This window comes from Pelobates fuscus, chromosome 1, assembly GCF_036172605.1.
Source record: "Pelobates fuscus isolate aPelFus1 chromosome 1, aPelFus1.pri, whole genome shotgun sequence".
In the NCBI taxonomy this organism is placed as follows: Eukaryota; Metazoa; Chordata; class Amphibia; order Anura; family Pelobatidae; genus Pelobates; species Pelobates fuscus.
The window spans coordinates 284,977,638-285,004,167 of record NC_086317.1 but is presented as its reverse complement, the minus strand read 5'-3'; the positions used below and the strand labels follow the sequence as shown (position 1 = coordinate 285,004,167).

Sequence of the window (26,530 nt, the reverse complement as noted above, 5' to 3'; positions counted from 1 at the left end):
TAACTATGGTAGTCAGGGATGGATAAGTCTTACACAGTAAGCAAAGTGGGGAATATAAGAAATCTTAAATATAGAAAAGGAACATATGAAGGGAAAGGGTATAGAGTATGATAAAATTACATTAAACAGTGTTAGGCTAGAGACATAGGAAGAAGCTAGTTGCTTTTTGAAGGTATCAATGAGCCTATTCAATAGGCATTGGACTGGAGCTTCAGTTCAATTAGCTCCATGTGTTAATCTGACCCTGCAGAGGTGCTCTACACCAGACCTGCACACCTTGGTAATAGGTAGGGGCCAAATTTAAATAGAAGCTTAGCTTCTTCAGGCCACAAAAAGGTGTTTAGTGCCCATCACATGCACACTGACAGACATACAGACACACATACACACTCATACAGGCCAAAATATACACTTTTATAGCCACCCTCCAGGATCCTACCTTTTGGGTGCTGGAAGGTGGCTTCATTTGTGTCCAATCTGCAAACTCAGGATGTCAGGAGTTAGGGGCTGGTTCTTGCAGGCTGCACCCCATCCTCTACTGCCTTCTCCTCTGAGCACCCCTTAGGCAGCTCCTGACACTCCCGGCCTGGCCCCCACCTCTCCCTCCCACGCGGCTCTGTGAGGAAGTGACTTGTGGCACTCACTTCCTACCAGCTGGCTGCCGACACATGCCATCCATGTGGGCCTAAGTTCATGTGCCACCTGATTGAGTGGGCCTCGGTGCAGTGCAGTGGCTGCACCAGTGGTAGTTCCTCACAGGCCACCTGAAATCCTTTGGCGGCCCGCAAGTTGCGTATGTCTGCTCTACACACACACATATATTCCATACATTCTCAATTACAGCAGAACAACAATCCACATCTATAATATTTTATTCTCACAACACGTAGCAGTATCATAATATCATTATCTCCTCATTAAACTTCATAAAAAGGTTGTCCTAATAGCGCTACTGTTTATTTTTAAAAGTAGCACTGCCACCTCAAACTTATCTTTCACCTACTGTTTCCTCTTCTATTCCTCTTTCAAAATCTGTTCTTATTTTTTAATTTATTTTCGACTTCTTTTTAAAACATAGGACAAAATGTTCTTTTAAGACGTAAATATTTCGTTTTTTAATGCCCTATTGGGCACTAAGAGTGTCCACTCCCCCTTTTCAAGTAAAAAACAAACAAACTGTACTATAAATGATAAAATACAGCGCTGGCCGAGGTTCTCAAAAAACATCCTAGGTCACACTGCTTCAATCCACATAAATAAATAACTCACGCTGAAGGGAAGTGGGGAAGGAGCACATCGAGGGAGAGGAAATCTAGGCTTCCACTTTGAAACGGACTATGTTTGTCACCAGCACACTGTGTGCTGGCAACACACAATTTTTTCACTAAATTAGACTCCACAGGCCTAAGTCACGTATGCCAGGGGTAACTAGTCCCTGGCACAAAAAAAATATTTTTTTCTGGAAGCAGAGGTGGTCATGGAGGCAGGAGTAACCCTTTAAACCATTAAATATGAATTACACATGAGAACTTAAATGCAGATGATACATCATTGTTAAGCTACTTAAATGAGCTTTTGTGTATCCATCTAGCAACCAACAGAAAGACACAGAGGCTTTACAATCAGTGTGTCTCTTATGTGTATAGAGAACAAATTTCCTCCCAAAGTTCATATACAAAATATACTAAATGGAATGTGTAGAAGTAGAATTACTGAGGCCTTAAAAGCGTAAAATAATATTCATTTGTGAGAAAAGAAAAAAGAAAATAAGTTTATTTTAAAAAAAATAAATAAAAAATACTGAGGATAACAGACCTTATTCTGTACATCTCTTTGGGGAATGGTATTCTTTTGTCCATATTTAGAATTGACATTCCATGTCCCTACATCAGAAATCAATAAATACAGTTTTCAATTCATGCACATATATCCCAGCCCACACACTATTTCCTAGGCTTTGAGAGAGCCATAACATAACATTTTAGTTAAGTGCATTTCCCACATTTATTTCAGAAGCCATTTTGGAGGAAGCAGACCTCTTCTACAGGCTGTTTCGTCAGCATAATGTACAGATGATTTGTATATCTATGTAAAGAAGACCATGTCATCAACATGTTGTGTAGCTCCTTAATAAAATAACAATAAAAAAATAAATAGAGACAGGTACTATCAATTGCTATAACATAGCTCGTATTTTTTTACAGAGATAACCTGTGGGCTTGTCTTCTTTCTGCCCATATTATCTCAGACCTAACTACTGTACCCCTCCATCTTACTTTCACTCTTCAATGTATCAGTTATGTATCGTTATGTCACTTTCTCAGCCCCACCATTTTGCCTGCCTTTCTTCTGTCTCTGTTATTTAATGGGAAATGTGAGATCTGTCTCCATTGTTACAGCTCAGGGCAATTAATGTGGGAGTTCAGCTGGCTGCATTCAGCAAGCATTCTCGACAGTCCTGCACACAAGCCACATACTCTACATGAGAGTTCAACTAAAGCCTGGAATATGCCTTTCAAGCTACCCAGTTCTATAAAAGTTATATATTTCACAATAATAATCTGGTTAAACATTTCCCATATATGCAGCACAAATAGAGACAACATTTATAGAACATTAAAGCCAAATGGCTCATCTGGTGTGTTTCCTATCTAAGTTCAGAGGCTTTATTATCAATTATCTGTATAAAACAGCATTGTGTAAATCCCAGGTGTGCCCAGATATGTCACTGAACCTACATGTACCACCCTAGTATTCTTACCGTTTTCATCAATACAAGACAGATCTTCTAAAGTTAAAAGAATGTCTTCTTTAAATGGCTTGTTGTACTGTATTAAGAAAAAAATAAATCTCTGAATATGAATTGCAAATAGAGTATTTCACCGAAGAAAAGTACAAAAACAGTACATTCATAACTAAATTAATAATGACTTTTATACAGGACGGGGTTAAGCTGATAGTTCTGAAGGGCCTAATTAGGTGATTATTAAAAGGAACACTTCAAGCATCATAACCACTACAAAGTGATATAATGGCATGAGTGCCATAACCACTGTGCTGGCTGTATACGGTGTGTGTCTGGTGTGTGCTGGATCTCCTACTCTCACTAACCCTCATGTCAAATCGGGGTCAGATTACTCTTCGCGGTACCGGCACTCACTAACCAAGAGTGCATGCTGGGAGTTTGCTATGCGCTCTTACTCACTAGAAGTGAGAAGTGAGAAGTCTGCAATTTTAGAGATCACCCTCCCTGCCCCAAATACTGTCCTCTGCTATATGCCCATACCAAATGTCTCAAGCATTATGGGATATAAATTCCACATCCCTGTGTAGTGGTTATTGTGCTTGGAGTTCTCTTTTAAGCAATATCAATTTGGCCATTAGAAAATACTTTTTTCTTTTTCAAATAAAACTAAACGTTATATTATTTAATTAAAAAGTGTTTCAAACCATCTTATAACTCATGAAAATAAAATATTGTAAAATAGATGCATATAAATTAGCAGAAAATGCACAGATCTACCTTTTCAAAAATCTCTTTCATCTTCTTTTGAAAAATCTTTTCATTTCGGTCTAGAGAATCCACTATATTAAAACTTGATTGAAAGGGAGAGTTCAAATCAGAACGAGGATTCCTATCAAAATCCTAGTGTACAGAAATACAAAAAAAAATTAAATTGTGTAACAGAGGCATGACTGAAAAAAATAAAATATCAAAAGAAAAGAAACAAAAGTGAAGAAAATCAGTAACAAAGCCAATATAAAGCTTTTAACCCCTTAAGGACGGAGGCAATTGTACACGTTTTAATCAACACAAAACAAACAAAACCTGGAATTTGCGCTACATGTTCAAACATAATTCACCTCTTTCATATTAAGTGTACCCACACATATATCATTTTGTTCAGGAGAACAAGAGATTTGCCCTGGGCATTTGGGGGCGGCTTTTTTGCCGCCCCCTGGAAAATGCCGCCCAAGGCAAATGCCTTGTTTGCCTCGTGGCTAATACGTCCCTGGGTATATGTCCTATCTTTTTAATAGCCACTTAGTCACAAACCCTGATCATAGTTAGCGAGCCACTTAGTCACAAACCCTGGCAATAGTGACCTCTAGCGGTTGTCAATGAGACAGCCACTAGAGGTTGGATTAACCCATATGTAAACATAGCAGTTTCTCTGAAACTGCTATGTTTACAGCTGGAGGGTTAACCCTAGATGGACCTGGCACCCAGACCACTTCATTAAGCTGAAGTGGTCTGGGTGCCTATAGTGGTTCTTTAACCCCTTAAGGACACACGACATGTGTGACATGTCATGATTCCCTTTTATTACAGAAGTTTGGTCCTTAAGGGGTTAAGTCTCCCAAGTACAACAGTACCCCCATGTACAGGTTTTATGGTGTTTTGGAAAGTTACAGGGTTAAACATATGACTTGCAACTTAAATTCTCTGGACTTGCTGCCTTTTGTTCGGATTGCTGCACTAACATTATGTTTTCCTCCTCTGACCATTAGGGGGACGGACTGACAGCCCATGCATTCCCCCTGCAGGTAGCTATGCTTGCCATGTGATCGCTCTTTCAGAGGTGAGTATCCGCATGGCGCCGTCACTTGCAGAGCCAGTCTCCGCATTGCCGTTCCGCCTCCTTGGCTGAGATTATTGAGAAAGGTGATCTCAGTCAATCCAATGCTTTCCCATGTGAAACAAAGATCTTTGTTTCTTCCACAGATATATTGAAGGGTTTGAGAGGGATTCAGTTTTTTTCTGGTTTGCTGCCTTCTTTTCACCTTTTTTTCCCCCATGAGAAAGCATCGGGAGGCTAGTGCGCATGGGCAGCAAAACACCACGCTGCACTAATCTGATGGTCTAACAGTACTGTTATGCAAAACTACAATGTTTTCACTTGCAGGGTTAAAAAAAATTATATACTTACATACTTATATACTTATTTGTAAGAGTATGCCACTTTTTCTTCCCCCAGGAAAAAAAAAAATCTGGAAAATGATCTGCTTTTTTCCATGGCTTCAATATTTCTGGAAATGTTACATCTCTGCTACAGCTTAAAGTTCACAATCCAAGAGTGTCACTCCAGTAACCCTATACTTTCCAGACTGCCTACAACACATCACCCCACAAACCATTTAGCTTCCAAACAGAAAGTCTGCAATGTCACTACATTAACCCAGTTCATACAATGCAACCTGCAAAGCACTTTACTATCCTTCGCCATGGAGACGGCATGCATTGCATTACACCATTCAACCCCTTGTATTCGGCTTTCATTGAAAGAAATTCTATAGTGTTGAGAACACAAAGTTGTATTACTAACACTCTAGTGCCCTCTGGTCCCCACCGTCCTTGCAGCCCCCCGGCATGTAAAAGGGCTGAAGAAAACATTATTTACTCAACCAATTCCAGCGCCGATGTCCATCAATGTTGGGTTGGTGCTCCGTCACCTCCAACAGGGAGACCTAATGCGCACTGAATCAATTATTTCCTATGAGGATGTTAATGACGCTAGATGTCCTCATGCAGAGTGTGAGGACATCCAGCATCAATTAGGCAACCTAAAATCCAGTTTAATCCTGAAAGTGCCTCTAGTGGCCGTTTGGTAGACATGTTTTATATTGCAGGACTAAGTGGGAAAGAGGCATTGCACCTAAACCACTTCAATGAGCGAAGTGGTCTGGGTGCCTATTGTGTTTCTTTAAATCTATATACACCACACAAGCGTAGTTTGTTTAAAGTGCATACATTTTTCTCTAACTGCTTGTTGTCCCCTGTGACTAGTGGGAAAGTCACATTGCGAATATACACATTCACAGCTGGGATCTGCAACATCACTGATGATGTCGCAAAGTCTTCCAGCTGCGCATGCTCAACACGGTCTAAATGTATTATGTTAATATTTATATAGCGCCAACAAATTCCGCAGCGCTTTACAATGGGTGGGTGGACGAACAGACATGTAGTTGTAACCAGACAAGTTGGACACACAGGAACAGAGGGGTTTAGGGCCCTGCTCAATGAGCTACATGCTAGAGGGAGTGGGGTAAAATGACACAGAAAGGTAAGGATAGTATTAGACTAGTGACAATTGCAGAAGAGGAATCAGTCGGGAAGCTTTAGCTTTGATGTGGTGCCAAAAATAACTTTAATACACAGCAAGGATTGGACTTCCAGAGAAAAGACAGTTCAGCTTGAAACATACAAAGTGCTGCCCCCACTGATCGGATAGAGAATATCGGCGGTGCCCGTGCCATGTTACCTCGCTGTGCCTGTCCCGCCGCCGCCGGTCTTCTCCCAGTCTGCGCTTCGACATGCCTGCAGGAGCGATCCCGGGGATAGCAATTCAAAAACAGCAACTCAGCCCAACTCGCGATACTATTGGACAAAAGTTTAGTGACGTCACCGGCGCGCCAGTCGGTCTCGCTGGTTGGCTGCGGGTGCTGGGAGGCTGCAGGGTGCTAAAGCAGCCCGCTAGCCTGGCTGTGACCGCGGGTAACACACGGCAATAGCTCACACAGGGAGCGCGGGTAACGGACAGGGCATCAACACCGGCTGGAGGAAGGTGAGGCGGGGTCACGTGACACCCAGTGAAGGGCGCTCGGCAGCTCGGCGATCGACAACAATGGCTGAGAGGACGCCTCGCTCCTCCTCAGTCAGACATTGTTTTCTAGTTTGCCCCCCGGAATCGGAGCGTGAGTGTGGACTGTAACAATGTAAACTGTATTCCAAAATAAATAAAACATGAAAATAGAAACTCGTCTACGCTGATGAACCATATAACATGGAGAATCTCGCTGGGGAGATGCCAGAGAGTTAGACTTTTGCCAGGTTCAAAAATGTCTGACGGTCCTCAGCATTCATAGACGTCATCAAGCGGCGACACTGCCAGCCTGGATTGAGCATCCTGAGACAGCACCATGGCAGGGAGCAGGCTGGAGAAACTGGGCACAGCCTACACACGGTATGTAACCCTGTGCCTGGAGAGAATGGCATTACATCAGTACAGTTCCTGATCCAATTACCTCCCAGACAGCAGTGACAGACCGAGCAGATGTTTGAATCCCCCATTGGCTAGCAGATATAATATGTCCATGGACATTTATCACTGCATGCTGATAGGCAGCACATAAAAAATACATTTTTTTTTATTTGCATATTATTCAGGTTACAACAGATGCACGGTATAGACATAGTAAATTACCAAACAATGAGAGATACACAATGGTACATGTAGTATCAATACCTTGTCTATGTAACACATAGATATATTCATATATATAATACAACATAAACTTCTAACTGTCCCAATGTCACTTTTTACACTGGCTTAAGACATCCTTGGCCCATCCAGAAACAGTTGATTGCCCCCAAGACAGTAACTTGCTTATTGGGACCTTTATTGGGACTGAAGGCTAGGAGTGGGATCAGCAGTACATTAGACAGGCAGCAGTATTGTACTAGTATGGCTTTAATGCTACCAATTCATAACCGGTGTATAATGTAACCTCGGGTTCAGTATCTGGTATAAGCTGTAACCAGTGCCTCCAGTGTGTATTGTTCTGCAGGCAAGTTGTGCTTGTATAGACCTCGCTACCAGCCGGAAAGTGGTGGGTAGGGGCCGTTCCCTACAAGGGATAGGATCCTTGTTTCTCTCTTTTAGCAGTCATTACCAGATGTGGGTTAACTCTTTGCGGTTTTGATGGAATTTCAACCATGGTTTCCAAATACCCAGGTAAAGTGTATATTTATGTACAATAGATAAGTTTAGTTCCTCTATGACTCTCACTGATTCCACTTTGAGAATCCATTCTCTTATAGAAGGAGCTGCTTGTGTTTACCAGAATAGGGGTGTGACAAACTCCCCTTTTCAAGTGAGTTTGCCACGAGTTCCTGGAGGAGCCTGCTTGCCAGCCTCCTGCCTGGAGACTATGGACCCTGTAAACCAGGCTTCCCCAAACTCCGGCCCTCCAGTTGTTTCTGAGCTACAACTCCCATGATTCTCAGCCTATCTATTTTATTCATAGAATCATGGGAGTTGCAGTTCAGCAACATCTGGAGGGCCGGAGTTTAGGGAGGCCTGCTGTAAACTGCGATATAAAAGTCTCCGTTCATGTAGACTATATGATTCGGGAACCGAACAGCCGCACAAACCGGAGACCACCCTGGAGCTTGTTAAGCCTAACTGCTACTTTGTAGCAATTTCCACCTCAGTGTTCTAATTGTTCGGCTGGGTTTGCCGCAATTCCTATGGACGACTATGAGGTGGCGGCCATCTTGTTCAAATGAACACAGGCAGCGGTGTTTGCTCGTCGAGTTCATGGAACTATTTTCGGATACTGAAACTCCCGAACACCGCTGGACTTCCATGATCGCCTGTGTTCGGTTTTATAACACTTAGGAAGACACTGTTTGGTGGAATCATTCATCTGAATAAGGTGAACAAGCTCCAGGATAGAACTATGGATTCTGTTCAGTAGTTTGATAACTTTTTTAAACTACCGAACTAGACCGACCGCAAGCCTTGATTCTATGGAACTGTTTAGGGCATGGGACCATGCATGCGGTCGGTCAAATAAATGCCTTCCAGGAAATTCCTGAACTGATCTGGGTGATTTTTGGATATGTTGGTCACCCAGATCAGGGCCATCGGGATATGTAATCTTTGTGGGGTTTTATGTAAGGAGTCCTTGTCAGACTGGAGCAGTTTAAATGGAGTCCAGGACAAGTGGGATTATTTAAAAGTTGCGCTCCTGAAGGCAGCAGAAAATTGCATTAAACTTGTCGGTAAAAGCAAAACATTTAAGAAACCACTGTGGTACTCTGCAGATGTGGCCAAAATAGTAAAAAACAAAAAGTTAGCATTTAATAATTATAAAAAATAACCAGAGTGAGGAAGACAGACAGATCTATAAGATTAGGCAGAAAGAGGCTAAGCAAGTTATAAGAGCTTCCAAATCACACACAGAAGAGAAAATAGCACAGTCAGTAAAAAAGGGAGAGAAAACATTTTTTAGATACATAAATGAGAAAAGGAAAGTAAAACAAGGATTAGTTAGCTTAAAAGCAAGAGGGAATGTATGTAAATGAGGATAAAGGTCTAGCTGATTGCCTCAATAAATATTTTTGTTCAGTATTTACAGATGAAAATGAAAGAAAAGGGGCCTCAGTGAGGAAAAAGGACAAATTACTAATTTTCTACATGTGAGTTTACAGAGGAAGAGTTTCTATTTCAACTGTCAAAAGCACAGACAAATAAGTCAATGGGGCCTGATAGAATACACCCAAAGTTATTAAAAGAATAGTGGTGTACTATCAAAACCATTAACAGATTTATTTAACCAATCATTGTTAACAGGAGTAGTCCCAGAAGATTGGAAATTAGCGAATGTTGTACCCTTTCACAAGAAAGGTAGTAGGGAGGAGTCTGGCAACTATAGGCCAGTAAGCCTATAGTAGTGGGGAAAGTAATGGAAACCATGTTAAAGGATAGGACTGTTGAACATCTAAAATCACATGTATTTCAAGATCAGAGACCACATGGGTTTACTTCACAGAGATCATGCCAAACTAATCTTATTGTTTTTCTTGATTGGGTAACTAAAATAATAGATCAGGGTGGTGCAGTAGACATTGCTTACCTAGATTTCAGTAATTCTTTTGACACTGTTCCACATAGAAGGCTCATCAATAAACTGCAATCTCTAAGTTTGGATTTCAATATTGTTGAATGGGTTAGGCAGCTGCCTAAATGACAGGCAACAGAGGGTTGTAGTCAACTGAGTAAATTCGAAGCAAGGTTACCAGTGGGGAACCGAATGGTTCTTATCTGCTGTCACATTCTATGTTTCTATGTATGTATTGTTAGGGTACTTTTGTGGTGTTTGGGGAAAAAGTGTGTATGTTTTTTCTGTGCTTGGAGATAACTGGATTAGATTACAGTTCCTGATCCAAGTAACTCCCAGGCCCAGAGGGGATTATATGATTTTGTGTGGGAGTGTCCTGGACTTGAGAGCCAATGTAATTGTGTATCTGATTTTACTAGGGATCGACCGATTATCGGTTTTACCGATATAATCAGCCGATATTTGGTATTTTCGGCAATATCGGTATTGGCCAATATCGATATTGCCGATATTACCTCCTAGGCTGGGGGGGAGGGGGCAGCAAGCCTGGGGGGGAGGGGGCAGCAAGGGTTTACTTACCTCCCAGTAGCTCCTCCAGCTCCCCAGTGTAACTCTCGCGGGACATGCGGCCGTCAGAGCGTTGCCATGGGTTACTGTGGTAACGCGGCACGCTGACCACGAGAGTTACACTGGGGAGCTGGAGGAGCTGCTGTAAAGGTATGTAACAGCTTGCTGCCCGCCCCCCACAGCTCAGCCAATGCCACTGGACCACCAGGGACTGCTATATCCCCCCTCCCTGGCCAGACAACAAGCAGGGAGGCGGGACAACAAAAATAATAATAATTAAATATAAAAAAATAAAATAATTTAATAAAAAATGCCCTCACACACTCCATTATATACACATACACTACTCAAACACACAGTGTATATAATGCAGTGTGTGTATATAATGCAGTGTGTTTGTATAGTGTGTGTATATAATGCAGTGTTTGTATAGTGTGTGTGTATATAAAATGCAGTGTTTGTATAGTGTGTGTGTGTGTATATAATGCAGTGTGTGTTTGTATAGTGTGTGTATATAATGCAGTGTGTTTGTATAGTGTGTGTATATAATGCAGTGTGTTTGTAATGCGGTGTGTTTATATAATGCACACTATACAAACACACTCTGCATTATATGAACACACTACACAAATACACACACTTTGCATTATATAAACACACTACATTCACTATACACACACACTGCATTCACTTTACGCACACTACCCACACACTACACAAACACTCTGCTTTCATTATATATACACACTACACTAATACACACTGCATCCACTACACACACTAGACAAATACACACTGCATCCACAACATACACACTATTCAAGCACACACTGCATCCACAACACACTACACAAGCACACACTGCATCCACAACATACACACTACACAAACACACACCCACTACACAAAAACACACACACACCCACTACACAAACACACACTGCATCCACAACACACACACTGCATTCACTACACACACACTGCATCCATCACACACACACTACACAAACACACACAGCTCCCCTGTCTAAACACACTGCATCCACTATACGTGGCATGTATATTTTGTGCATTTACCTTTTAGAAATAGTTTTTATTTTCCAAAATGGTAAATGTACAGAATATCTGCAAATTCTATCGGCTATCGGCCTGAAAGTTCACAGAATATCGGTATGGGTATCGGCTCTAAAAAATCAATATTGGTCGATCCTTAGTTTTTACTGTGGTTTACTCTCAGGTCCAGGGGCGAGTGCCCCTTGCATGGGGACATGCATATAAGACCAGTTGTGGCTACCATTAAAGTGTTCCAGCTTGTACTCCCAGAACTATGTGTCATCTGGTTACTGGGAGGGGAAAGGGCTATTCTTTAATCACTGTTCCAGTGTGGAGGATTCATGGGGGAAAGCCCTTGTAAGGACTAGAGCTCCCAGGACTGAGTGTTGTCCAGTGCCTGGGGGTTTCTGGAGCGAGTTCCTCATGTGGTTCCAGGGCCCAAGTCAAACCACGGCGACTGTGGGCAGCAGTACTGTGGTTTGTCCCCTATTCCAGCTAGGAAGTGGTCCTTCGCGGAGGTACCCAGCCGAGGTACAGGGATCTGCGTCACAAGGGGTATCAGTAGATCTGCTGCCGTCAGCAGGTGGAAAAACAGTATATTGGTGGGTTTGTGTCTCTGAACCTCAATGAGCCCGAATAAGAGGGCTTTGGGGTCTAAGGGCAGAGGTACTACTGTGATTATCTTAATGAGTTTCGTGATTTTCTCTCAGAATCTTTGGCTAATGGGGCACGACCACCATATATATATGTGTTAGTGTGCTTTGTGGCTGTTGACATCTCCAGCAGCTATCTGGGATAGTTTGTGCCACGGGATTGTATATAGAGACAACCGAAACATAGTCGCCTCGATATCTACCCATTGTTTCATCGTGTTTGGGTTGGACCATTCAAAATTTCTCATTGGGAAAACTGCTTTTTGGTAGACTTCAATGTTCGGCAGGCCTAAGCCTCCCAGAGCCTTGGGTCTTGACAACATGTCAAATGGTATCCTAGGGTGTTTGGATGCCCATATGAATGAGGTCTCCTCTTGGGAAAAAAAGATTTTGGGAATGAAAATGGGTAGCGCTTGCAGGAGGTATGGCAGAGGCGGAAGGGCATTCATTTTTAAAATGTTGATCCGACATTGCTGTTTCTAATATGCACTGGAGCCGACAGTTGGCCATTAATGTTTAGTTTGCAGTGGGTTCCGAATATATTGCCCCCAACCACCATAACCAATTTTGTCCAAATCCCATGGCCTGTAGTGTAGTGAAAAGCATTGACCAGTCCACCCTGTCAAAATCCTTCTCGGGATCAATTGAGAGCAATAAGCTCTGTTGTGTAGATGATGTGGATAAATTGATCAAATTCCATAACTTGGTGGTGTAATTTTTAGCTTGCCTGCCCGGCATGAAACCGGCCTGATCAGGGTGGGCTAGTGTCTGCATGAATGGGCGTAGGAGAGTGGCTAAAATTTTGGTGAGTAGTTTAAGGTCTAGGTTTATTATAGAAATAGGGCGGTAGTTCCCTCAGATTGTGGGATCTTTGCCTGGTTTGGGTAATAAAGTGATGTGTTCTTCCAGTGCAGAAGGAGGGAGTCTGGGAGTAGGTAGCAGGGTGTGAAAGGCCCTTAAAAAGGCTTAAATATATTCTATTTAATTCAGTTAAATTCCAGAATTTCTGGCTTTCAAACAGGAATGCACTCCTTTTGCTGTATGACTTGAAACTGTGATCTATATGTAAAAATCCTAGGTATGGGGTATTTTGAAAATCAGGTCAGACTAATTAAGCAATCTATTTTTTTTACATACTTTTCTATTGCTGCACTGTTTTTCTACAAATTATCAACATTTTCAATTTTCTCCATACTAAATGAGGAGCTATTTACATAGGGTATAAAAATATAGCCCTACGTGTGTGTAATAAAGGTATGTGTACAACACGAGTAAGAGGGAAATTAAAGGGACTCTGTAATGTTAGGAATGCAAATCTGGGGCTAATGCGTGGAAACGCTGCAAGTTCATTAGGCTCTCCCCATAGGATAGCAGTGCTTTCCTATGGTGATTTTACTGCTGCTGGATGTCCTCATGCAGAGCGTGAGGATGTCTAGAGTCAGTTAGGCAACCAAAATTCAGTTAGCGAGCAGGAAGTGCCCATAGTGGCTGTCTGACAGTCTTAGTTCTGCAATGTAATTATTGGAGTTTCTCTAAAACTGCAATGATTTACATTGCAGGACTAAGTGGGACTGGGACACTGCACCAATACCACTTCAATGAGAGAAAGTAGTCTGGGTGACTATAGTGTCCCTTTAACGTTGTGCAAACACAACAAAAATGTAAACATTTTGCTTGCCCTAGATAGGTTTATTACATTCTATTAAAATATATTTTGTTTAAATTTCTTTCTGATAATAAGATACCTAGTTGTCTATTATAAATGTAATTTGATTTCGCTTATTTTCCCATAGAGTACGGGATCTATTGCGTTCAGGAGTTATTAAACCAAAAAATAAACCAGTCTGGTTTGATGTGTATACTGCTTTCCCACCAAAAAGAGAGCCATTGTATGAAAAACCATCTACGAGTCGAAAAGTCGAAGACAATGTGCCTGCCATTTTCTATCAAGAGGATTTAATTAGAGCGTGAGTAAATAAATTAATCATTGTCATTGCCTAATTTTTCGTGTTTTTGTTCTAGCCCAGAGAATAATATTTTGGAAATTATGATACAGAAATTCCATGTGCTGCTCGCATGAACATAGCATTCTTTTATATGCTATTAAATAGGTAAAAGTTGGAAGAAACATTTAACTGCCTCTCTGACATTACTTTCAAGAATTGACCGGAATTCATTAGTGAATTCCAAAATAGCCAAACCACCTTAATTTATTTTAGATTGTACTTTTCCCCCACTTGATTTCCTATAGTCCCAGGTTTGAATAATTCTCTGATCATTTGCCGTTTTTTTATGATGGGTAACACTTCTAATTCATACTGGGGTTTGGTTATCAATCAGTAAATTTAAGAAATTAATTTTACCATTTGTTTTTCGAATCAATTTTTAGTGAACAAACCCATTCAAAGGGAACAAGTTGAACAAAGGAAGTTTTTTTTTTTTTCTTTTCTTTAAGACTCACATCTGTGAGACAGATAAATGTACTTTAGTTGTGTTCTTGTGCTTAAAGAGACCCTTTATTTGTTCTCTCGTCTAGGGACAAGAAAATGCTTTATATCTTTGTATTTTGTACCGAACAAACACACAATATATTATTTTCTTCTTCTTTTGCTTTTATTTTCTCACACACAACAGAAAGTTCTATGAAGCATATGGCAATGGGCCAAGAGTTTTTGAATTGAGACAAACCAATTTTAGATCCACATGCCAGAGGTAAGTTATAAAGAATATTTCAAAGATAGCCCTCCATGACAATCCTTCATTTGCTTTTTATGTGATAACTCTTTCTGAACATCGGCCAGTATTGTGTGTTTGTTTTCAGCACCATCACAGTCCATAAATGTCTTAACCATTTTCTAAATACTGCCTCTGAAACGAAGCTGTTTTATGTTGCTGACGGTTTTAACTTTTGTTGTCTTGAAAGCTGTATGCTGACATTGAAATATTAATGGCAAATTTGCAACCTGTGCAATTATAACACAGAAGTGATAAGTGATGTGTGACATTAAATATTTTGTGTTCCTAGTCAACACTGATATCTGTGTGTTTCTTTAAACATGTTTAAAGCCATGTGACTAAGATCTTTGTCTTGTGCCTCTCCCAGTTACTCCTTTTCCATATGCCCTTAGGCTATATGGATAGTTTTTTGTTTTTTCACAAAAAAACTCTATTGGCAGTCAGACCACTTCATGTCAATGAACAGCAATATTTTCCATTCTAGGCTAACCTGCCTCTAGTAGCTATCATACTGACAGTCACTAGAGGCGCTTCCACAAAATAGTGGAGTAAAACTGCACTATTTCAATCAGAAGGTGTAAGAGACACAATCTGATTGGGACAGTGCTGTGTTTTCCTAGACATGCGCACTAGCCTCCCAATGCTTTCCTGTGGGAAATAATTGGATTGGCAAAAATAATCGTTCTCAGCCAAAGAGGCTAGTCTTCGCCAAGAAGACCAGTAAACTCTACTTTTTAACCCCTGCAGAAGGGACCCGGTGACATAAATGATGACTAGGGCACTATAGCACTAAGAATATTTATTCTATTGTGTTCTTTTAATAATGTTAATAGCAAAACAATATACATTACTGTGTGATCAAGTATCCAAACAATTTTTCTTTTTTTTATTCAGTTGTTGTTCAGTTGTATATCAGACTGATTTAAGTCCTTTAGAAAAGGCTTGCCCCTATTGACAAATTGATATAAAGGTATTGGTATAACACCTTGTTGTGAGCAGTGTTAATTTAGTTGACTAACAATTTTCGTTGACTACAATTTTTTTACATTTAGCCGACTAAAACTAAAACAATTCAGATGACTAAAATACGACTAAAACTAAAATGGCATTTTAGTCAAAAGACTATGACTAAAACGAAATTGAAATTAAGTTTTTCTCATAGTCTAACAAATTTGACACTGCACACAGGGGCTGCGGAAGGGGCAAAAGTGAGAGACACCTCAAGGGGCTGGGAGCAGGACCGGACTGGCAGATACAAAGCAGCCCTGTTTTAAAAAAAATAAAAATCTATGCCAGCCCCATAAGTCATATATTAATTACACACACTCTGAAAGGACCAACATTTTGAATTCGAAAAATAAATATACCAATAATATGTAAGGCTTATGTTTTGCCACCCCATATGATAGATATATCTCTATCTATCATCTGGGGTGGCAAAACAAAGCCTTACATATTATTGGTATATATATTTTTCTTATTCAAAATATTGGTCCTTTCAGAGTAAAACATTTAATTATACAGTATGCATACACACTCACGGACACCAGCTCATTGATGCACAGACTCACAGACAGACAATCTTATTGATATACATACGCTCATTGACATAAAAACACAAGCTTACTGATGCACACAAACAGACAATCTCACTGACACACACAGACAAGCTTATTGGTACACAAAAAAATTTAGTACAGACAAACTGACACGCACAAGTTTACTACAGACAAGCTCACTGTCACACACACACACACTTGCTCACTACAGACACACACAAGCTCAATCAGGAGCAGGCACACACACCAACTCACTCAGGAGCAGCCACACACATACACTCACTCAAAAGCAGGCGCACACACACACACAAGCTCACTCACTAGCAGCCACACACATACACTCACTCAAAAGCAGGCACACACACACACAAGCTCACTCACTAGCAGCCACACACATACAAGCTCCCTCACTAGCAGCGACACACACACACACACACAAGCTCACTCACTAGCAGCCACACGCATACAAGCTCATTCGCAGTCATACACACACGCACAAGTTCACTCACTATCAGGCACCCACACACTAAACCTACTCACTAGCAGCCACACACACACGCATCTCACTCACTAGCAGACACACACACAGTCTAAGCCAGCATCACACTGAGCAAGCATCAATCTAAGCCAACATCAGTCTAAACCAGCATCAATCTAAGCCACCAACAACCTAAGGCCCGTTCAATCTAAGCCAGCATAGTTTTCTGCAGGGCTGCATCGCCTGGCAATGAAACGGAGCCGGGTTAAATACACTTTCAGACAACGATATAGACCTGAGTTCGGTGACACGCAACTAGTTGTTATGGTGTGCACTAGTACAGTACATTAGAGTGTGACTATCACCGTCTAAACTTTACTTAAAAAAATACTACTTTACAAAAGGTGGTATATGGAAATATGTTGGGTTTAGATCTAGTGATAACAAGGTCAGCAGAGAAATACTGTGATACATACAGAGTCTGTTACATGAAAACATAGAGAGCTAACTCGTACTCTCCTAACCATGCCCCTGGAGACCCAGCCAGGGGACAGGGGAGACAAGTTGGCCATGCACTCAGCCACACACACTTGTTAACTCACTAGCAGGAACACACACACAAGCTCACTCACTAGCAGGAACACACAAGCTTACCTGGCACTGGTAGGTGAAGTTGCCATATTGTGGCCTCTTCCTTCCAGCGAGGTCAGCAACGTGTGTGGGTGCGGAGCTTGCGTGCGGAGGCGGGGCATGCGGCTGAAATTGCTGTAAATTTTGAAGGGAGACTGACAGGTCTCTCTCCGGCCGCCAGCAGCCTAATTGCGGCCGAACCAACCCCCAGCTCCTCCCTCTTAACTCCCCTCGGACTGACATAGCCTGGCACATACCGAGGGGAAAATAATTTCAATGAAATTAGCCTAATGATTTGGGCTGACAGCCCGGCCCCAGGTGCCACGGCCTATCATGAAATTTCCCGGTATCCCGGTGGGCCAATCCGGCCCTGGCTGGGAGGGTACAAAGAGACATAGAGGTGCTGGGGAAGAGGCCAAAGAGACAGAGGCTTTACTTAAACCCATTAGATTTTAGTTGTGTTGACTAAAATCTCCATTAGATTTAGTCTACTAGAATCTACTGGAGATTTAGTTGAATAAAATCTACTGGAGATTTAGTCTACTAAAAGTAGACTTAAAACAAAACAATTTAGATTACTAAAACTAAAATGGCTTTTTAGTCAAAACACTATGACTAAATTAAAACTTGCCGCCAAATTTAACACTGGTTGTGATGTAGCAGAAAGCCTTATTTGTTGATGCAATAAAATTCTAGTTATATGAAATGTAGTTCGTTTTACTGTGGGTTTTGTAAGATTTATGTTAACGGCTGCATTGGTCACTGCACAGGTTTGTAGAGAAATATATTGAACTTCAGAAACTAGAACAAGAAGAAGATAAGCTATTTGAAGAAACAGGCAAAGCACTTCTGGCTGAAGGGATTATTTTAAGAAGAAAAGGAATGTCTGGGGTAAGATCAGTCATTGAATTGAGGGATGCGGAGGCTTTTTTTGAAACAACTGTTATGCTTGAGTGCTGCTGCAGACAGACCTATAGCTGTAACTACATCACAAGCTGTTAGACTGCAGCGACTAATCGGCTAGCTGTGCCTGGTGGTTACTTGACAGGTGCATAGTCGCCATATGGGCAGGGGGAGGGATATATGACTTGAACCCAACCCACCCAAGACACTGATGCTTAGGGTTATGGGTAAAAATTGTCCGCAGCTTTAATGATAATAAAGATAAGAATATATATATATATAGTCAAGGACAATAGAAAACATGACCCTTCGCCCATGGGCCACAAAGGAATACAGATAGATACGCTAAGCTACTCCCTGGAATGCGAAACCTGTAACGCAAGACTAGACTATACAATTGGCGATATACTTGGGTGTCGTCCCTGGGGATACTACGCTTTCTAGAGTGTACAGATTGGTAAAAGTCAGGAAAGCGTTATCTCAGGAGCACTGTTCAGCATAGGGCGCGCTCCGCCACACGATAGCCGGGCCGAAGGCTGTCGATGGGGTCGTCGGGTGGTGGTGGGTGCTGAGTACCTGGTGAAACAGGTTTATGTGGCTAGCTTTCATTGTAGTAAGTAAACTCTAAGGAATTTGAGCCAGGCTACTATGTTAAAAGCTCTATGCAGTGGTCCCTGAATTATCGCCTGAAAAACACAAATGCAGGCTACCGAACTATTACTCTGAAAGTTCCTCATAAATTGTTTCAGCACTAATACATAGTACCACTTATACGATACTTATGCAATGTGAAACGCACTGTTTGATTCCGCAAGAAGAAGAATATGTGAATGCATGTACCGTATCTTTTTTCCGTGCCTCGAACCTGACCTAACTAACATCTTGTGAATATTGCATTTTGTGTATCCCATTTTGGGAATGTTTGTTCACGATACTGTACTGTTTCAACACCTGTTACATTGTCTTCTCATATTTCTGTAATCCTAACCAAACTTGAAAATTCTAATAAACAAAGATTGTCAAAATAAAAACAAACAAACAGGTGTCTCCCATTCTATATACTGGTAATACAATATAAGTCATTTTCCCCTTGTTTGTAAGTAAAGTCCTGTCTTTATTGAACAAGTTCATCATCTGCTTGCCATTCTTTTATTGTCCAAGTAACCAAAAATTCATGTTAAGTTATGTCATCTTCTAGATGCAGCATCAGCAATTACCGGTGACAACAAGTCATAATCCAGTACTAGATATAAACATCAAAGCTATGTTGGAAGAAGCTCAACAGGAACCAATACCCAAAGATGAGACTGATAAACAACCATCACCCTCCTAGATGTCCTTCACTAAATTAATAGCATTCAAAAGACTCCGGACAGGACTATACATTTTATATTATTGTTCTATGTGAACATGCTTTCTAAATTAAATAATAAAATTGCATATATTCCAATACTGTTTGTTTAATTCAAATGTTACAATTGATGATTTATAGCCTTTTTTTTGCTGCCCCAAATGAAACGTATATATTTTTGAATTTATTCTGAATTTACTCTCTTACAAAAAAGATCCCAATGCTTACGTGTCTCATAATCTATAGTATAGTTTTTCAGCAAATTAAAAGAAAAGTAGAAATTAAATCACACATTGCAGTTAGGACGGGTAACCTTAATGGGTATCTAGTGTCTGTTTTTAGCTTCAGATGAATATTGAGTGTTAGACATTTTTTAAATGCTTGTAGAAACTGTAGAGAGACTTGCATTAAAGGACCACTCTAGTGCCAGGAAAACATACTTGTTTTCCTGGCACTAGAGTGCCCTGAGGGTGCCCCCACCCTCAGGGTCCCCCTCCCGCCCGGCTCTGGAAAGGGAAAAAGGGGTAAAACTTACCTTTTTCCAGCGCTGGGCGGGAGATCTCTGCCTCCGATCCTCCTCCGTTCTGCGCCGTCGGCTGAATGTGCACGCGCGGCATTCAGCCGGTCGCATAGGAAAGCATTTACAATGCTTTCCTATGGACGCTTGTGTGCTCTCACTGTGGTTTTCTCTGAAACTGCTATGTTTATAAAAAAAATGGGTTAACCCTAGCTGGACCTGGCACCCAGACCACTTAATTAAGCTGAAGTGGTCTGGGTGCCTAGAGTGGTCCTTTAACAAAAAATAAGTGGATGGAAAAAATACCAGTACTGAGTGAGCAGAGATTTGAGTTGTGTGTATGGAGTCCAGCAGGAAATAGGTCGTTTATTTATCTCTTTGTGCAATATATAGATGCTTTACACAAAATGTATTGAATTGAGTATTTCTGTGTGTATTAGTGCATTGTGGTGCACTCAAGAATAACTAAATATACAGGTGATACTCGAAAAATTAGAATATAATGCAAAAGTTAATTTATTTCAGTAATGCAACGTAAAACGGGAAACTTATATATAAGATAGACGTATTACATGCAAATCAAGATAGTTCAAGCCGTGATTTGTCATAAGTGCGATGATTATGGCTTACAGCTCATGAAAACCCCAAATCCACAATCTCCGTAAATTAGAATATTGTGAAAAGGTGCAATATTCTAGGCTCACAGTGTCCCACTCTAATCAGCTAAGTAAGCCAGAACACCTGCAAAGGGTTTCTGAGCCTTTAAATGGTCTCTCAGTCTGGTTCAGTAGGAATCACAATCATGGGGAAGACTGCTGACCTGACAGTTGTGCAGAAAACCATCATTGACACCCTCCATAAGGAGGGAAAACCTCAGAAGGTAATTGCAAAGGAAGTTGGATGTTCTTAAAATGCTTGATTGGCCAACATTAATAGAGAGAGTTATGTGGAAGGGAAAAGTGTGGAAGAAAAAGGTGCACAAGCAGCAGGGATGACCGCAGCCTGGAGAGGATTGTCAGGAAAAGGCCATTCAAAATTGTTGGGGACTTTCACAAAGAGTGGACTGAGGCTGGAGTCAGTGCATCAAGAGCCACCACACACAGACGGATCCTGGACATGGGCTTCAGATGTCGGATTCCTCTTGTTAAGCCGCTCCTGCACAACAAACAACGTCAGAAGCGTCTTACCTGGGCTAAAGAAAAACAGACCTGGTCTGTTGCTCAGTGGTCCAAAGTCCTCTTTTCTGATGAGAGCAACTTTTGCATTTCATTTGGAAACCAAGGACCCAGAGTCTGGAGGAAGAATGGAGACACGCACACTGCAAGATGCTTAAAGTCCAGTGTGATGTTTCCACAGTCTGTGTTGATTTGGGGAGCCATGTCATCTGATGGTGTTGGTCCAATGGGCTTCATTAAGTCCAGGGTCAAGGCAGCCGTATACCAGGAGATTTTGGAGCACTTCATTCTGCAGACTTCCTTCTGCAGACGAGCTTAATGGGGATGCTGACTTCATTTTCCAGCAGGACTTTGCACCTGCCCACACTGCCAAAAGCACCAAAGCCGGGTTCAATGACCGTGGGATTACTGTGCTTGATTTGCCAGCAAACTCGCCTGACCTGAACCCCATAGAGAATGAGGCATTACCAAGAGAGACAGCTGAAGGCCGCTATTGAAGCATCCTGGTCTTCCATAACACCTCAGCAGTGCCACAGGCTGACAGCTTCCATGCCACGCCGCACTGAGGCAGGATTTGCTGCAAAAGGGGCCCAAACCAAGTACTGAGTCCATATGCATGCTTATACTTTTCAGAAGTCCGATATTGTTCTATGTACACTCCTTGTTTTATTGATTGCATGTAATATTCTAATTTACTGAGATTGTGGATTTGGGGTTTTCATGAGCTGTAAGACATAATCTTTGTGCTTATGACAAATCACGACTTGAACGATCTTGCTTTGCATGTAATGCGTCTATCTCATATATTCGTTTCCCCTGTTACGTTGCATTACTGAAATAAATGAACTTTTGCACGATATTCGAATTTTTCGAGTATCACCTGTAAGTTGTTATTTTTTGAAAAAAAATTTCATAGTGCTCCTCATCACAGAAGCATGCCGCATAAGTAAGGCCAATCAAAAATTTAAGGGCAAGCGAATGTATAGATATGTTATTGATTGTTTTGACCATTAACCTTTGTGTTTTCAACACTTGGTGAAGAATGAAGAAATATATCCAATGAAACACACGTGCATATATGTGCCCAACTGATGTGCTCATGATCGTGCTTTCTTTTTTTTCAGCCTTTGTTCAGCATTGTGGGGTGCCATCATTAACATTTTACTTTAATCTTCTTTGAGACTTTTCAAAATTTTAATTTACAGATAAGTCACATTAATTACATTTCTGAATTCAAATTGCAGATATATGAATTGTAAAATTACATTATTAAATATCAGACGCATTTTTTTTGTATATATTTTAACCATGAGCATACAATATATAAAACAATCATTCATACTTTTCATCCAAACACGCATCAAAAAAAAAAAAAGGGACGGTAGGGAGCAAATGAGGCCATTGAGGTGGAGTGATCTAGAGGTGTTTTATATTTCAATATAGTAAGACGTTAATAGCCATATAGAGCGTAAATAAAATTGTTTTAATGTTTAGGGAGTTGAGATGACAATAAATTAAACATTCAATATGTTGTCAACTTTAGGTGGTCTAAATATTTCTTCCAAGGGTACCACCATTTTCAAATTTCATTTGAGCTAACTCATTGTATGAGTATATTTCCTGAGCCCACTATTGGGGTACACTCATATTTGAATAACTTTCTGTACAGTCTACACCAGTGGTAGTCAACCTTTTTCTACCTACCGCCCACTAATGCATCTTTTTGGTTGAAAAAATTTCCTTACCGCCCACCAGTTTTCGCGCAAATGTGGAATATTTTTAAGAAAGGAGGGTGTTTTTTAAAAAAAATAAATGTACGTACATTTATCTTTTTATTTCTACTTAATGCAGGTTTATAAGGTTTTTAACTTTATAACGTTTAATGAGAAAACAATAAAGTAAATTGAAATTACCTTTACTAGTGATTAATGAGATCCTTGAGGTTGATGCTGCGACACTAAATATTTGATATCTGGTTCGATTTTCGTAAGGAACAAACGAAGGTCTCTTTCAGTGATATTCAGACGACTTCTCTGTTTGCGCATAATATGATTTCTCATTTGTGCGTCAGCTCATCTCCTCTCCCTCCTCAATTCCCCTCCCCACCTTTTTTCCCCCTTTTTTCTATTTTTTAACCGTCCTTATAGCAATGCCCAGTAGGAAGGCTGAGCTAGGTAGCCCACTTACTATAATCCACTATAACAGACAGGCACACATACACACAGACATGCAGACACACACATAAGACATACATAGACACACAGACATGCAGACACACATACAATGACACATACATACAAAGACAAGACATACATACATACAGACACACACACACACACACATATATATACATACAGACACATACGACACACACACAGACATACAAGACATACATACAGACACAGACAGGCACACATACATACACACACACAGGCACACATACACACAAGACACATACATACAAACAGACAGGCACACATACAAACAGACACACACAGACATGCACACACACATGCAGACATACATAGACACACACACAAGACACACATACAATGACACATACATACAAAGACAAGACATACATACAGACAGACACACACACACATATATACACAGACAGACACATACACACACACACAAGACATACATACAAAGACACATACAGACAGACACACACATTATATTTAAGTCACCCTCCTGTTTCCTACCTTTAAGGTGCAGGAGGGTGACTTTCCCTGGGGTCCAGTGGTGGCTCAGGTGGATGGGAGTCAGAGTTCCCACTCTGACTCCCTGGTGTTCCTCCCGCGCGGCTCTCAGTTTTAGCTGGGAGGAGTGACCGGGGAATCACTTCCTCCCAGCTCTGATGTCATCACAGGGGGCCCGGTCGCGCTGTTAAAGCGCCCAGCGCTGACCGGGCCCCCTTACAATCCGCATCCATCGGGTGGCCCTGACAGCATGGGCCACCCGATGGACACTTTGGAAGGCGGCCCCGGCGGTTTACCGGGCGGGCCGGAGCCGCAAATGGTCACAGCGGTACCCAGTCGCACGGGTACCGCCGGCTCGCACCCGCCCGCCCGATCAACCTGGAAATCCCTACCGCCCACCTGGAATCCTGAAACGCCCACTAGTGGGCGGTAGGGACCAGGTTGACGAACCATGGTCTACACCATTATGTGCTTCTTATGTATTTTCTCCTATATGTGCTGATGAATTACTATATGGAGGCCATCTTCTGAATATTAAGTATTATTCTTGAATTGCCTCCCTCACACTCTATACATATTTGGGGTACATCACCCAAATGGTTATTTGTTATATACTGCTCCACTCTCAATTACCTCTTTTTTTCTATGTACAATTTGTGTGTTTGAGGGTATCACGACTAGAGTGTGTTCTGGCAGCAACTTTAAAATCATACCAACTCTAAATAGTGTTTCAAAAATTTACTTTTTGAAAGAGCACTCCAAAAATTACCATCTTATCCTCAAATTTCTCCAATGAATCTCTCTCACTATAAAAGCCTCATTCTATTTTGTATTGGTACGTAATTTGGTTGCATATGTTGGACCAATTTATGAAGGGTGATTTTCAATTACGTGCCGCCATTATCAAGTATTCTTGATTTTTTTTTCAATTTGGATAATCGATTTTCCACAAGAACATGGAGTAAGGGTCGTACAGGAAAAGAGATTAAGAAAATATGCTTTTGAGATTTAATTGAATCTAAACTGGCAAATTCACACCAAATATGCAATCGATTTTTCTTTCTCAGCTTGTCATCTCCAACAAATGTCAGAGAGATTACTTGCAAGCTTTTTAACTCTTGTAGGAACTAAATAAATACCATCTATAGATTATTGTGTAGTGTAGTTCTAATGTATAAATACAGTGGATATTTTGAGAGAGTCATTTCATTCCAGACAGCCATACTTCCCAAGAAAAATGAGAATCCAAATGTGACTACCATTTAATTATGGGATTTAATCCTTCCCAATTCCATTATTTTCAGAATTCAGTTTAAAGCATCTAAGAACCTTGGAGATTACCTTTTTTTTTAAAAAAAGAAAAACAAATGTTTACTTAATTTTTGCCTTAATATGGTGGCAGTACACAAATGGGCTGTACTCCCCTATGCTGGAACTAGTAGTCTGAAAGAAATAAAACATTTAAAATCTTCTCCCACTCACCCTATATAACCTTATGAGTTAGCCACTAGCCCAGTTAATACCAAGAAATTTATTATACCAAAACAAAAGGATAAATATTGTACTGCCACCATATTAAGGAAAAAAGAATTTGCAGTAAGTAAACAAAATCAGTTTTTCTTGGCTTATGGTGGCAGTACACAAATGGGATATAGCAAGGTCACAATCATCCAAAAAAGGGTGAGAATTCATGAAACTTTGGCTTGGAGCACCTTTTGCTAGCCTCTGAGGATGAGAAGATGTCTATCCTGTAGTGCTTTATAAATGTGTGAAACGTTCACCGTGTAGCACCTCAGCAGATATCTTAAGGAGACGCATTAACACGTTCAGCCCATGATGTGGCCATATCTCTAATAGAATGAGCTTTAATAGAGACCGGAGATTGAAGACCACTATACTTATACGATAACTTGACTGTCTCAGTAAGCCACCTGGCGATGGTATTTTTAGTGACTTCTTTGTCTGATGATCTTCCTTGAAACCCAGATGGTCCAATTTTGTGAAAGAAGCTGATCTGGGAAGGTGTGTTTGCAAGGCTCGTTTGACATCCAACGTATGCCATTTGTGTTCTTGAGGAGTTGAGGTAGAGTTACCTAAAGAAGGAAGATAATAGACTAATTCCTCTGTTAGAGATGACCTTAGGCAAGAAAGAATGTTTAGGATATAGGATAACTTTATCCTGATGAAAAATGGCCAGAGTAATGGCCAAGAACACCATTTTGAAAAAGAGAAACCACACACGGTGGTTCACATAGAGCCTTCAGAACTAAAGACAAATCCCGAGAGGGAACAAAGGATTTACGAGGAGGCCTCAGGAGTAGAATAGCTTTGAAAAATAGCCTAATTAACAAATAAGAAGGAAATTCTAGCACGAGGAAATGGTTTAACCCCTTAAGGACCAAACTTCTGGAATAAAAGGGAATCATGACATGTCAGACATGTCATGTGTCCTTAAGGGGTTAAAGCTGACAAATGTACTTTCAAAGTAGAGGAGCCAAGGCCTGATAAAAAGCTATCCTGTAGAAAAGGTATAATGGTGTCTATAGATGGTGAAACTCACAGGCAGTTATGGT

General features: G+C 40.9%; 2 protein-coding genes across 2 annotated transcripts in view; one reads left to right on the top strand and one right to left on the bottom strand.

Moving 5' to 3' along the window:
- Positions 1–6,652, bottom strand: part of LOC134613830 (uncharacterized) — a 34,379-nt gene extending 27,727 nt beyond the window's left edge. The window contains exons 1-4 of the mRNA XM_063457463.1: positions 6,267–6,652; positions 3,524–3,646; positions 2,762–2,828; positions 1,816–1,883 (exon numbers count right to left, since the gene is read on the bottom strand). Coding sequence (XP_063313533.1) covers positions 1,816–1,883; positions 2,762–2,828; positions 3,524–3,646; positions 6,267–6,320 — 312 coding nt within the window. The 5' untranslated portion in view covers positions 6,321–6,652. The remainder of the gene's footprint in view (positions 1–1,815; positions 1,884–2,761; positions 2,829–3,523; positions 3,647–6,266) is intronic.
- Positions 6,653–6,811: 159 nt separating this feature from the next.
- Positions 6,812–19,659, top strand: MRPS23 (mitochondrial ribosomal protein S23). Its single transcript, XM_063457464.1, has 5 exons — positions 6,812–6,968; positions 13,697–13,870; positions 14,538–14,615; positions 18,077–18,197; positions 19,408–19,659. Exons 1-5 carry the CDS (start codon positions 6,925–6,927, stop codon positions 19,540–19,542), a joined length of 552 nt encoding a protein of 183 aa, XP_063313534.1. The 5' UTR covers positions 6,812–6,924; the 3' UTR covers positions 19,543–19,659.
- Positions 19,660–26,530: the final 6,871 nt, after the last annotated feature.